A 14,902-nucleotide genomic window follows, 5' to 3' on the forward strand; every position below is an offset into this window, starting at 1 on the left:
TCCAGTCCAAAAATAATCCAGTTATTCAGCTTTTGCTACTGTTTGCTACTATTCAACTTTTACCAGTCATAGCAGTAGGATTCAGTGGTATGGCAAGCATCCTTCTTTTTACTGGTCTTCTTGCTCCTTCCTTAAGAGTACCTGTATGAGAACATGCTTTTGAAAAAACCTGTTTCATCTGAAATCCAAGTCTAAGAAGTCCACAGCAGTTGCATAGTCTTTTTGCTAGTTGTAAAGCCGTCTAGTAGAGCATAGCATCTGAAAGTTGAACTGAAGTTAAGGGCCCTGACTGTTTAGGACCATCATTAATGATTTAAAAGAAAAAAAAAAGCTGTGGGGAGTAGTGTGGGATATTAAAATGTATGGTATAGGAGCACAGTTTTATCTTTAAAATTAAAAAATAAATGAAAGAATTGAGGCATGAGTAACTTCTTCAGCATTGGTCAAAACTCATGTGACCAGATGAAAAGGAGGCTGGGGAGGGGTGAGGGAATGCTTGAGGAGAAACAAGGATTCCTTGCCTGTTTTCTGCATAAATATCCTACTGTTTGTTTCTGAAAGCATCCACTGTAAACAGAAGTTAAACTGCTGTAGAACACTTGTTTGCTCCTCTTACCATGTCCTATCTATGTTACCCTCAGGAAAATACAAGGCCATGCGAGGCCTTCTGATCACAGAATCACAGAATAGTTAAGGTTGGGAGGGACCTCTGGAGGTCGTATTGTCCAACCCCCTTGCTCAAGCAGGGCCATATGATAAGCTTTGATTTATGCTATGTATAAATGTGGCTGAGGTTTTTATAATGGAAGTTGAAATCACACCGAACTGTGATTTGAGGCTGGAAGCAGAAGGCGCTCTTCTAATTTCTACAAGTCTGTAGAACAGTATGGCTAATGTGCCTGTCCTTACATGTTAATTGAAAATACTTCGGGGCTGCTGATTTGGAAATTGCCTTTAGGTGGTTATGGTAGCGTGTCTGCTATTTTTGAGCACTCTGCAATGGGCTAAAACATTGTTAATATTTCCGTTCTTGGTGTCTTCTACCAGCTCCGTACTGATTGATATTATACATAGTCAGTGAATCTGATTGGAGCATAATGCCCTTGTGGACAGATTATTTCTTTTTTTTTACTGTTCTAAATTTATTTCTTCGCAGGAAGCAGCGAGAATTCTGGTGGTCTCAACCTTTCCAGCCCCACCTCTGTCTCAAATCATCAATGTGTGAGTAAAAAGTTATTGGAATGGTAGAGTAGGAAGAAGTCTTGTTTCTACTTCCCAGAATACTGAAATATAAGCTCATGCAAATTTGGTTTAATTAAAAGACATTGTTTCTGGAGCCGCTTCAGAAGGGCGTTTAGAGTATTCCCTTGAAAATACCTACTAAATGATAGATTACATGGCAGACTGGTGCTGGTGGTCATCTCCAGTGTACTTGGGACGTGTCTGAGAGAAGCGAAGAATTAAGTTCCTTCTGAAATATGTAAGAGCTAGGAGCTCTCTGTGTCCATAGAATTGGGTGTGAGGAAGTCTGAAGTGACAAAGGTGCTAGCCTAGTGACTTTCCAGAGACACATATAACAGTTCTGCACTGGAAAATGCTTTGCAGTGTGTTTAGAAAATTTCTTCGACATAACAGTATTGAGAGAAAGATGTAACTTCTTTTTCCTCAGTGTAAGATAAGCTATACTGCCTGTGGGTTTACTTGTGGTGACAATCCAGAAACATTATCCTCTGCCAATTATCATTTAACTTTCTGTAAATTGGTACTTACTCCCCAACAAAGAATGTTCATCCTGTTTTTTCTCACCACTTTTTCCACTATTTCTTTATACTTGCATAAAATTATCATTTTTCCTGTTGTGATAACTCTCAGATTAAGTGTTTTTCATTGTGTAGGATTCTTATCGCACTGATTACTTTGTTAGAGCTCTCTTTCACAATAATTTTATTGCATTTTAACTGCTTCAATGGATATGATACACTGGGCAGTAAGCACTGTGGAAGAAGGTAGGAGATGGTGCCTGGGCTACACTGCATGTCTGTACCTAGAAGCAACATTGCTTTTTTTCTTAGCTTTTTAAAAAGTTGCCAGAAATAAGGTGGTTTGAGTTTCTTTTGCATGTATTAGCTTAGTTCCTGTTTTGTGTGCAAGTCTTTTGTTTGCTTGAAATAGTAGAAGCCTACATTTTCTAATAGCGGAAAATTAAGCTGTGCATTATCTGGTAGATAACTGAGATTTTGGATGGGGTGCTTTAAGGAAAGAAGAACTGCTTTCCCCACTCTCTCTCCCATCTTCAGCAGCTCACCTGAGCAATTCCAAGAGAGTATTCCTTTAAAGGATACCTTTGGGCAAATGCTTAGTATGGAGGCAGTAGTTTATTGGGACTGGAGGAATATGGTTGACAGATGCCCTGAAACTGGAAAATAGCTGCTGCTGGGCCTGTCTGCAGGGGCATACAAGAAAAGAACACCCAAACAGTACAGTATTGTGAGCCCATGAGATTGCCCAAACCCTGACGTTAGATTTCAGGGACATGAATTGATGTAGTCTGGGCATGGAGAGGGAGCTGAATTGATATTTTCTTTTTTTCCATTTGAAAATAACTAAAGATCAACCAAATAAAACCATTTTCTTGAGCAAAACATACTAGAAAGGTGTACACACAGGCTATGAGAGAGAATAGAGTGAGTGGAAATTGTTCTGTCATGGTAATATTTATAATAATAGATTTCTATAGGATGAATAGAGCAACAGCCATGTTAAACCTCTTACTACTTCAAAAACAATTAAAATTAGACATGTTCACCTCTTGGTCATAAACGCTTCAAAGCACTAGTTTAAGAGCAGTCTTTTGCTCACTAAAGATGGTGATGTTGGAGTTGCAGTGCTTGAAGTCCATGAAGATGTCTAAAACTGATCTGAGCTTCATATCTTTTCTTTCTGATGTCTGAGTTCAGTCTTGTAAGATCTGTAAGGATTTTATTTCCTCCACATTTTTTTCTGATTCATATAACTTTTTTCTTCTTGTGTTGATCTGCAGAGGATGACATGCAGATTGATGAGAAGTGTGTGGAAACAGGTAACTGAATTCACTTGAGATGATTCTGTTTGCTTCAAAGTAGTAGCTAATCAAAGTGTGGTTTTGTTTCCCAGGTAAAGAGAATCATTCTCTAAGTGAACTTAGTTGTAGAATTTTTATTTTTTATTCTTTTTTTACTTTGGAAACATGATAGTGTATTAAAATGGGCTTTCTGCACTTCTGGTGTACAGTGAATGACTGCTTACAGTGAGGTATTGCGCTGAAATGAGGGACCACCCAAAAAACATATCTAAGATCCAACTTGTTTGATTCAGGTTTGAACTGTGTAATGTTAACATAACTTTTGTCTATTCTAGATTTCGTGCTAGAGATTATTGTAATCTTTGCGTACCCACACAATTGATTGTCCAGAATCTGATCTGAGGTGAATACAGTTTTAGGAACTGAGCAAGAATAGTTATTTATGTAAATAGTACTTGCTTCCTAAAGTGGCATAGCTCCTTCCTCCTCTTCCTGAAGTATTTCAGAAAGTTGGGATATGATCCTGTAAGTACCTGCTGCAGAACTTCTTGTAGTTTTCTGAAGCAATTGGTACGGTCTATACTTGGATTGGATTAGGAGGCTTGAAAAACTGCCAGCATATGACTTTTATCATGTTAAATGCAACTTTGAAAATCTGAGACATCACCCCCAAGTTTATAAGGGCATGTGGGTACCTAAATCCATTGAGATCCACTGCCATCAGCTGCCTCGTGCCTTCCAGTGTTAGATTTTGCATACATGGTGGGAGTGCCTTGAACATGGTGGCCTCAGTCCTCTCACATCCTTAACTGGAGGGTAAGGATGCAATCACTGTCACATCCTTAACTGTAGGCTCAGATATGAGCCTGAGTCCCCTTTGGTGTTGTGCAGGGGGTATGAAATTGTCTGCCTCACATGGAAGTAGCTACTGTGGATTTGCAGTCACACACACATACAAAACGGACTCTGTATGAAGAGTCTTCTGATTCCTACACCCATCCGCTTACTGCATGTTATGCTATTGGAGAACAAATGTTTTCAGTTTCTGAACAGATTTCCAGAAGGCAGACTGTGGAGAGAGACCAGACTGTTAATTCAGGAATGGCAAGCTGCACTTTAGCAACCTCTGTGTAGAAGGAAGTGGGGAAAACTGTGTTTGAGACAGACTGATAGGAGCCTGAAAAATTAATTTCTGATTATGAAGTTCTATAGGAGGAAAATATTTATTTTTTTAATTTATTTTTAATATCTTTGCTATCTGGATTTCTAAAAAGATGAAGAAACTTTTGAGTCTGGTAAGTTCCTCTGGCCTAACAGAATTCCTTCCTATTGTTTTGCTGTGAGAAGTGTGTCCACAGAAAAGCAAGTGGATTAAAAACAAAAACAACAACAACAAAAAACAAACAAGCAGAGGACAAAACCAAGAATACTGTTGTAGTTTTAAAAGCCATTCTGGCTTGAAAGGCCATTCTGTAAAATCCTGTTGGCTTTAGTCTTTTCTTCCTCTCAGATTACCTTAGCAGTAAAGTTTTTATTCTGTTATCCCACAGAGGCAACGCAATTGTGTTTTCTAATGCATCAGTAACAGATATGTGTATCAAATCTTAATCAGTTATACCTGAGCAAGCTGCGACAGCAGGGGCTGCATTGATGTCAGAAGGGATAATGGGATTTACTGAGCGTGACAGAAGGCCTGACTCCACAGTGCCTGTAGGAGCTGTTGATGTAGTAGAGAAGAAAGCTGTTCTGAATTGTTGATTGCATGCATGTTTGGCATGCAAGAAACAATGGTTTTATGAAATGAATGCTTTATGCATAAGTCATACAGTCCATCAGTGATGTTTTTTAACCAAGCTGGTCCTTGTAGGGAGAAGCTATATATTTACTGCATATTCAGAGTTCTGCGAAACTTAAATCTTCTGAAATAAATAAGTTTTCCACTAAAATAAATCTACTACTGCTAAACTTCTTGCTTGAGATATTTGGTGATCTTGTGGACAAAATGTTTCCACTGTACCTTTCCTGCTGCTAATCTCCATTTGACTTGCCAGTAGGATCTTCTCCTATCACAGATGGTTGATTTTCTTCCACCTCTCAAGCAGTACCCAAAGCTTTTAACACAGAACCAGCAGATCTACAAGACATTTTTTTGTTTTGTTTTCAGACTAGGACATTAGTGGTAATTGCATTTGGGGATTACACTTGCAAATCCTATTCAGTACTCACTGCTGAGTCAGCTCTCTGCTGTGTCTAGACAGAGGAATAAAATCACAAATATTTTCTATCCTTCATTTTACTTTAACAAGTAGCTGGACACCTTTGTGAGATATTTTGCAAGTACAATTACTGAAGTAGGTGCTGTAGCTGAATGTCGTCTTCTGGGAACTGAATATTCATGCTTCGTTGGGTGCTTTTTGGATTTAAAGCCTGCAATAGCCTTTTCCCAAATTTCCTAAAAGTTTTGGGTCATGCTGGTTGGTTACTTTATCTTAATTTTGAGAAAACAGTCTTTACTAATTGTTCTATGTCTGTCTTTGTTTGAATGCTCAGAGGAGCTTAAAGAAGGTAACACTTAACTTTTCTTTCCTCCCTATTTCCTGTAAGCAGTAGGCTTTTAGAATTTATCAGAGTTTAGTGCATTACCAGGAACTACACTGCAGTTACAATATCTGATAGCTGATTTGCCTGTTCACTGTAGGACTCCGTGCTGCACTCTATACCATAGAACAGAGGGTAGATAAAGCAGAAGTCCATAAAAAGATGTGAATAGTAGCTCAAAATAAATGAAGATAAAAAAAAAAAGGCCTATGCTTATGTCTTCTGTATCTCATTCTTGATTTAGCAAGGCCTAAATAAAGGCAATACACAGCTTGGATAACTATATGCACAATTAGGGAAAATTAGGAGTCCTTTTTGAAGAGAAATGTAAATACCATCACCATTTTTTTAGTTGCCTTCAAATCACATTGATAAAATTGCTTTTAGAGTATTGTGGTAGAGCATCTATTTACTGGGAAATTGATATTTTTGAGCTTCGTAGAAGAAATTTCACTTTAAAATGCATGTCGAGATTTAGAAGACTTACCAGAGTGGTTACATTATTTCAAGAAACATCATGAGAATGGGGGCAAAAGAAATTGGAGGAAATAGATTTTTCTGTGACAGAGGTGTACAGATAAAGATGTTTAAAAAAATAGTCTTTGTTCTACCTGAATGATCTGAGCAGATGCGTATTGCATTTTCCAAATATGCTATTGGGCAGAGAAATTGACTTGTGTATTTATTTTTTATTTCTTGTTTTAAGCTATTGAATTGTTGGTTATTTTAACGTTATAACTAAAGAATTCTTCTAAGCTAGGTTTAATCTGCAAAGTTTAAATTATGCAGAGTTCTTGCTGTACTTGAAGTATTTAGAAACATTGTCTGGTATCTAGGTATCTTAGAAATTGAACAAATAAAACATCAAGTTCCAGATCTAATTTAAAAACAACATGACTTTCTAAGCTAACATTTTCTCTTATAGAAATATTGGTCACATTTGAATATTTCATATTATGGAGCATTGTGCTTTTAAAATTAGATAGATCGTAGCACTGGCTTATGTTTACTGCAAGACTTCTCATGTGGGATCAGAAATAATTGCTAGCCATTTAGCTCTTAAACTTTCACTCTCCTTTTACCTTCATGAGATTTTTTTTTCTTGTTCTAGAAGAGGAAGAATTTGGTGAATTTGGTCAACGGGTCTTTATTGGTATGCAGTGACTAAAGATAAGTAAGGTGTTTGGGGCTTGATTTAGATTAAATGTTTGCATGAAGTTTCAATCAAATTTCTTCAAGTTTCTTCACTTCACCTAAAGACTTACTGAATTGAATTCTACTTGCTCTGTTTTCCAGACCTCAGGAAGTCATTTCCCTTATACTAATACTTGTTCTCTCCATTTGAGCCTCTCCACGTTAGATTTCTACAGAGACCTGGCCATCACCATTTTATTTGACTGGCTGCTAGACTTCGCTTATTTCAAGATTCTCTATATTAGAGCATAACGTTCTGTTATCTGTCATACATCAAGAATAATTGAGTGCTTTCATTAGAAAAGTAGACCTAAAAGTGAGGTTTTCAGAATTGGATGGTGAGGTGAAGCAACAAACTTGTCCTTGTTACTAAACCATATTGATCACTGTAAAATACTGAGATTCATTCCGTAGGCTGGAGCAAATATTCCAGATTTGTTTTAGCAGAGTGTAACAGCTACACCTTCAAAAAAAAAAACCAAAAACAAACAAACAAAAAAAACCAACCACCACCACCAAAAAAAATGCACAATTGGTCTGTTCCTAGTGATGCTTTATATGGCTATAAACTTCTCATTGGGCTTGTTTTGGGCATCTTTTTGGGGTCTTCAATTCTGGGCTAATTTTCAGGTAGCTTTCAATGAGACGACCTCATTTCTAGGTGTCTTCTAATGCTCAGAGGTTTGATCAAGTTGATATACTAAGTACAGCAGTCAAATGAATGTTTAAAAAACACCTCAAAAATGCATCATATGTTTAGCTTAGAAGAAGACACTCTAGGCTACAGAACTAGCTGCTTGCATTTCAGTTGCGGTTTTTGGTGCTGATGCCTTTGTTCCTTACAGCTGGATTCCGCAGAAGTATGCGCCTGTGTCGCAGGAAATCCTGGAACAACCAGCAGTCATGCTATGCTCGGTGCCCCAGCAGCTGTTACAGCACTCTTGCAGCTCCATATGAGGAGGTGGTTAGGTACCAGCGGCATCCAGCAGACCGGAACAGACTAATTGTACTAGTGGGTAAGCTGTAATTACTTTCTGATGCAAATTTCACAGCCTGTAATGGAGGGGAGGAAACAGTCTTGGTCTGAATCCATTGAGATTTCCTGCTGCTGATTGCAACAGGTAGTGGCTAGTGTGTAGGTAGCTCTGAAAGCAACATTTCAAGAATGATTGTAACTTGACCTCACTGTTGATTTTAAAGTCTAATATATGCATCATGTTTCCTTGAAACAGGGAATGTTTTTTTCTTTTTTTAAAAAGAAGTCTTTAAAAGTAGTCATGCAGTCATGAATTCTTGTTAAAAATGCATTTTATTAGAGAAGTGGTTTAGTTTTATATTCAGTTGGGACTGATACAAAAAAAAAAAGTGATGAGAAAACGTGTAATTCACTAGGAAAATGTGGAGGCATTTCCACAACCAGAATTTAAAATACTTGAATATGGCAGTACAAAGAAGAATACTAGAAAAGTCTTGACTGGAAAAATCTCAGTCATGGGTGGAAGGGAAAGCTTAGAAAACAAAGCCTTTAATAGTGTTTGCTATAGTAAATATTGTATTAAACAGACTACAGTCTCTTAAGTAGTCTTTAATCATAGTGACTGAAAGGAATCTGTGTTTCTGCATTGTTCTGTGTTCTAACGAAGCAGATTTAGTAAAGGCAAATTGCTTGTCCTTTCTAAGTCTAGAAGTTTTGGTAATATTTTACTTTAAAATGGTACTGCTGAGTTGCCTCATGGGAGTAGTAACTATTGCTGGGAACTGATTTGTGCCATGATCCATCAAGATGGTTCAGTCACTTCTGGTACGTTTTTCAGGAACTTTAAGTCCACAGGATTAAACTGTGGAGTGATTACTTGTGAAGGAATCCAGCAACGGAAGTAGCTATCTGATTTCTATTCTGGTGGTAGGTCATTGTTTACTAAAACCATGAGTTTATCTTATTTACCAATTCACTTGTATGGGCAAAGTGTTGGAAAATGGGAGTTGTGCATGCCAAAGTTGCCTCTGTCAGTAATATTAATTGTTTTTTCAACTATTCAGGTCCTGCAGGAGTGGGTGTGAATGAGCTACGGCGAAGGCTTATCTCAAGTAACCCACGAGAGTTTCAAAGTGCTGTACCTCGTATGTAGCATTCTTCCTCTTCCCCCCATCCCCTTCCAAAAGTGGTGATTAGGAAATGTCAGGTACCTATCTCTTGTGGTTGGGTATTCATACGCTCTTTGCTGCATGGTTGGTTTTTACTGCAAGCCAGAGTTGCTTGGTTTTATAAGGGTTTAAGTAGTTTAAAATACTACCTTTCTCTTCATTTTGGCAAATCCTCCAAAGATACTTTCAAGTTTCAGCTCCTGAAACCATTAGAACTTTACACAGCAGTAAATCTGTGTGGTTCTGTTTAATCATGACATGAGCTTTTTCTAGATTAAAAAATAAGAATATTTCTTAGGCTATGAATTATGTAAGTTCATAGTATTCAAGTGATCGGATATGAGAATGAAGGCATCTGAAGTTGGTGCTTAATAGGCTCTGCAGCTTTCCTTATTAGCATTCTGGTCTTGAATGAGACTTAGACACAGCTTATTTTCTGATATAATCATAGAAACGGTCTCTACTTGCGGTTATTTTGTTCTTCATTTGGAAAACCAATCATGCAATATATGAATCTGAATCTCATGGAGAATTTAGGAATTCTATTATGCTTAGGATCTAAAAAATGAGTAAACTGTAAATGTGGGAAGGCTGGCAGAATGTTTCAGGACGAACTTGAGTTAGCTTTACTTCAAGAGGAAAAGCAATTGTGCGTACCAGTTCAAAAGCAGTTCTTGATTGGTTTGAGCCGCTGATATTCAGATTAAAACACTCTCCTTCCATTCAAGCACTTACTGTTGGGCAACCAGTAGCAGACAATGTTTTTACTCTAGACTAAAAAATGAAAACAACTAATTTTATTATTTATGTAAATATTGTTATATGTCTTCAAGAAGGCTGTCACATTTTCACTTATAATATTACAAGAACTTACTTGCAATTGATTTCCATCCCATCTCTACTTTCAGACACAACTCGTGTTCAGAAGAGTTATGAAATGAATGGTCGTGAATATCACTATGTATCAAAAGAAACTTTTGAAAACATGGTGTACAGCCACAGGTAACGAAGATAAATTACACTCTTGTTATTTAAACTATAATATGCTCCAAGGAAAGATGGTTTTGTAGTTAGGGCTTGGGTCTGGGCTCCTCTCTGTATGCTTGCCGTATGTTTGGTGTAAATTTTGGTCAAATTACGTGAGCCCGTTGTCTCAAACTCTTCAAGCAGTTGCAAATAAGCTCCTCTATAATCAATTTTGGAATCTTTCTAAAAGTGTGATCTCCACTACCGAGCTCATGTGATGTCATTTGTAAGTTAGGAGTCTAGCCCTTCTTAGAACTGGAGTTCTTTCTAAAACGGAAGAGTTCAGGCCTGTTCCTTACATACATCTCCACTGCAGAACCTTTGCAGTCATGACATCTTCATATAAGCACCTGAACTGTAAGGGCCAAACTTTCAGAACTGTCTGCTCCTTTGTATGCTTCAACGGTCTCTGTACTAAGACAGACCGACTTAGTACCAGAAGCTACAGTCCTTTAGCTGTGCAAAGTGCTTTGAGATCTTCCCATTTATGAAGTTATTAGTACTGTACCATTGTAAAGCCTTTTATACTAGAATCACAACCTCTGAACGCATCATTTGTAATAGCAAAAAAGTAGAAAAATGCATGCTTTGAGATGTTCAGATCAGCTGTAATAGTCCTGATTTTGTGCCCAGTGTAGCAAGCAAGAGCAAGGGTGGAGGTTGTTCAGCAATGTTCCTTACATTTTATCATTACTCATTCTTGATCAGTGGATTAGATCTGAATGTTTTAACCTTAAATAGAACCTTTTTCAGACTCAAGCACTCTTTCATTTTCCTTCTTCCTCGCCGCTGTTGCAGGATGCTGGAATATGGGGAATACAAAGGGTACCTGTATGGTACCAGTGTTGATGCAGTGCGAACAGTCCTTGATGAAGGGAAGATCTGTGTAATAGATTTAGAACCACAGGTGAGTTGTAAAGGGGTAGGGAATCTACAACTGGTATCTCCTGGAAGGAAAAAATAATTTTATATACACTCTTGAGCTACTGGAACACTCTTAGATGGTTTGTCTTGTATTTCATGTTAGCTTATGGTGCTCGTTAATAGTAGATCATTCTTTGCATGGGTCTTAGTGGTGGGGAAAAAATACTACAGCAACAGGTACATACAGATCTGCCTAATTCTCTTGTTTATTTGTTTCCAAGTCAACAGCTGCATTATCATTTGGAGTGATGCAGAAAAGTTTTCATACTTGCTTACAGCAAGGATTATTCATTCATGTGGAAGCTCTTGCATGGTATTTCCTGTTTCTCCAAGGTCTGTTAGTTAAGAGCTCTGTGCTTCCATTAGCAATCTCCAAACACCCTTAGGAAAAGCAACAACTTAATCAAGCGAAAATAGGGAATTATATTATGCATTTCTTTCTCTTTGGAAGTAACTTAACAGCTGTGAGTAAGCTGCTGGTCCATGTAACCAAATAGCTCTACAAGAACTTCAAGGGAATGCTTGCTCCGTAGACTACAATTCATCTAAGGACCACAGTTTGCAGATGTTAACTGTTTGAGAAGGCGCATAAGACTTGTAGGATTTTGCTGGATGCAGCTTTAAACGTATCTGTTATTTTTATGTTTAGTACTTAGGAGCTGTTTAGGCTGCTGGGTTTGAGCATCACTTATAACGGAATGTAAAGAGATGACCACAACTCACTCGCTTCTAGAGACTTCCCTCTACTTACACAGAGCTAATCAGAGCCTTAGGTTAGCAATAGTTTGCGTTATTCTAAATAAAAGTTAAGTTACATCACCTGTGGGGGTATTATTCAAAATCCACATGGCTACAGGGGCAGATGAGGCCTCACTTCAGTCTTCATTTTGACTCTTAAACTGTCCATAGGTTTCTTCTGCTGCAGTTCCCGTAAACAAGAGGGAGGAGAAGGGAGAGAAGTCATCTTGTTGCTTGAACGTATGTGCCACTATCAGTTTTTAGGGTATGACTTTGGGGCAAGATTTAGTAAGGATATGAAGCAATGGCACGTTACTATTCTTTAGTAACTACCAGGAGGTAGGAGAATTACTGTGTACTTGCCTACTTGTATTTTAAATCTGACAGGTTGGCCAAGTTTACATGCTGCAATTTTTCTTTTTTTCTATCTTTTTTCTTTATTTCAGTTCCTTCCACTGCTTGCAGTGGAGTAGTTTCAAAATGCTTGCTAGCATCAGGGAATGTTACACAGCACAGAGATTACCAAAAGCAGGATATTTTCTTCTTCTGTGGAGTAAAGGTGTACTTTCTTACAGGTAGCTACCTGGTATTTTAAAGGGGGAAAAAAAAAGTCAGATTCCTCTTTAATGTTGTTGATTTGTTAGTGACAATGTCCAGACACTCATAGGCATTGAAAGCATCTCCTAATAAGGTTACCAAGCAGAATTAAATGACCAGTATGCTATAGTTGCTTAATAATGTCTGCTCCAGGGATTATTAGTGAGGTCATTTTCAAGTAGGTGTTCGTGGAAAAGATTACTGCTAGGTCTGGAGATAATAGTGCATTGTAAACAATTGGCTTTTTGGGGGAATAAAGCTGGGATGAATACACTTGAAATACTTTAACTTCTTTTTATTCTTAATTTGCAGGGCATCCAAATAGCCCGGACTCATGAATTGAAGCCATATATTATATTCATCAAGCCATCCAGCATAAGCTGCATGAGGCAAACTCGTAAAAATGCCAGGATCATTACAGATTATTATGTGAACATGAAATTCAAGGTGAGATTTGGAAATGGAAGAGACACAATTTACTACACTTTAGAACATAATGCATTCTACTATGTTGCTAGGTAACATCTTTTTTTTTAAAAGTGTCTTGAGGATCATATCTAAGTTCTTTTTGTCATCTTATTTGCCTTTTGCTCTAAATTTTCTTTGAAGTAGAGGGGTTGTAATTTGTATGTAGGGTATTGAGGCATTTGCATCAAACGCCTTTAAACAAGGAGACTATTTGGTGTATTTTTTGTTTTAACTGACTTTTAACAAGACTTGACTCAACACATTTACTGTTTGCATTGAATTGTGTAGATGGAATGTACTTCATTTCAGTGATTTAATCAGATATTTTTTCCATGTTTTAAATATTTAATATATTGGTGTGGTATATATAGTAATGCTGTGTAGTGTATTGCAGTATTGATATCAATTCCACAGTGAGTTCTTTAGATAAAACACAAATCTTGCTTGTAGGAAATATGTAGCTTGTATTTACAGTGCGTCTAGTGCATTTGTCACCACTGTTTCCATGAAAATAATCCAGTTTAGGATCTTAAAATATTGGAGAAAGTGTATAACTGCATATGGAAAAAAATCATAATTGCAATGATGAAGAAACATGAAAGTTGGGGAAATAAAATATAAGAACATGGTGCTTTTGGGAGCAAGTGGAACATGCTGAAACACAAGATAATTCATTGGGAAAGATATGGCAATTGACTGTTTCCGAGGCTTGGAGCCTCTTGTTTATGTGGCCCAAGGTGTTCTGCAGATGCCTTGCAAATATGTTTATCTACACGATCCTAGAGCTTTATGCATTTATTGTATGTCACAGGAAGAAGATTTACAGGAGATGGAGGATTCTGCTAAGAAAATGGAAGATCAGTTTGGTCAGTTTTTTGATCAAGTGATTGTGAATGACAATTTACAAGAAGCATCTGCGCAGCTGCTATCTACAGTCCATCGTGCACAGGATGAGCCCCAGTGGGTCCCTGCAATGTGGATATGCTCAGATACTCAGCCATAATTCTGAGTGGCAGGCAGCTTCAAAAAGATTATAGCTTATGTTTTGCTTCACGAATAATCCTAATGTCAGGATTGTCAGAATTTGTATGCAAGGGATTTGGAAGAGGATTAGGAAAGAAGCTGCTACAGGAGATATAATTGTAGTGTGTTATAATTGTGTCCATTTTTGTACAAAAAAGGAAATGTTGCAAACTCTCAATTACAAGAATAAAGGAAAATATATTTTGTTGCCTGTATTCATATAATTTACTCATTCAAAACTATAGAAAAATCAAAAAATCATTTCCCTGCTTCCTTTTTATTAGAGTCACCCTGGTGTTGTCATACTTGTACATGCTGGAAGTCTTACTTATTTGGTCCAGAATATATTTTTTGAGCAAAGAGTATTATTTATAAAGGTATGTTTGCTACTTGTCATATTTACTTTTTAAGACAGGAGGGTCATGGTCTCAGCCACAAGAAAAATGGCTGTAGAAAACAGTTATCCTCACACTACGTGTAGCATTTCTTCTGTCCCATCAGCTCAAGTGAGTAAAAACTGCCACAATATTGATTTGTTAAAGAGGGACTCAGACTTTGGAGCCCCTTTTTCCTTTTGCTTTAATCTAAAGCAGCGACGTCCCTTCATCAAAGGGTGCAGTGCTTATGGCAGACAAGTTTCTTATTATCTTCATCTCGCATTACAGGTATATTGCCCTCTGAAGGGGGGCCCAGCTCATGTTGCAGAAAATCCACACGAGCAAGTTTCACAGGCTAGAGGGACACTATTCACGTAGCAAGCCTACTCCCAACCACCTCTTGCAGCTGTCAGCATGTCTGCATGTTGTTAAGTCAGACCTAGCAGTCCTTGGTTAGAAGCAAACGTGGAAAGACAGAACAGAGCCACCCCCATCCCAGGGCCGTGGGGTAAGTACAGGCAGAGAGGGAAAGACTGGTGCCAGCTCTGCCGCTCAGCAACGGCAAGGCAGCTGTCCCTAACGCTGCGCTTGTGGCGTTTATTCCCTGGGGTGGTTTTTTCCCCCTTTAACTTCATTTCGCAAAGGGTGTCAGTGGCCCCACAGTGAGGGCAGCTCGCCCCCGTGTTTTCCCTGCTGTGCCGCAGGCTCCCCCCCTCCCAACCTGGGAAGCGAGGAGCGCCCGGCTCCGCGG

General features: G+C 38.1%; 1 protein-coding gene across 14 annotated transcripts in view; it reads left to right on the plus strand.

Moving 5' to 3' along the window:
• The window catches only part of MPP4 (MAGUK p55 scaffold protein 4), a 29,459-nt gene extending 14,602 nt beyond the window's left edge, over positions 1-14,857 (plus strand). For 6 of the 14 annotated variants that reach the window (XM_083842297.1, XM_083842299.1, XM_083842307.1 and 3 more), the window contains one exon: positions 1,157-7,838. In XM_083842297.1, coding sequence (XP_083698423.1) covers positions 1,157-1,229 — 73 coding nt within the window. In that variant the 3' untranslated portion in view covers positions 1,230-7,838. Of the gene's footprint in view, positions 1-1,156; positions 7,870-8,893; positions 8,975-9,906; positions 10,001-10,822; positions 10,932-11,857; positions 11,927-12,595; positions 12,731-13,562 lie in introns of those variants that run through there. The other 8 variants (XM_083842302.1, XR_014586204.1, XR_014586205.1 and 5 more) reach the window with 8 other exon arrangements.
• Positions 14,858-14,902: the final 45 nt, after the last annotated feature.

The sequence above is a fragment of the Anser anser genome, assembly GCF_964211835.1.
Source record: "Anser anser genome assembly, chromosome: 6".
NCBI classification, from domain to species: domain Eukaryota; kingdom Metazoa; phylum Chordata; class Aves; order Anseriformes; family Anatidae; genus Anser; species Anser anser.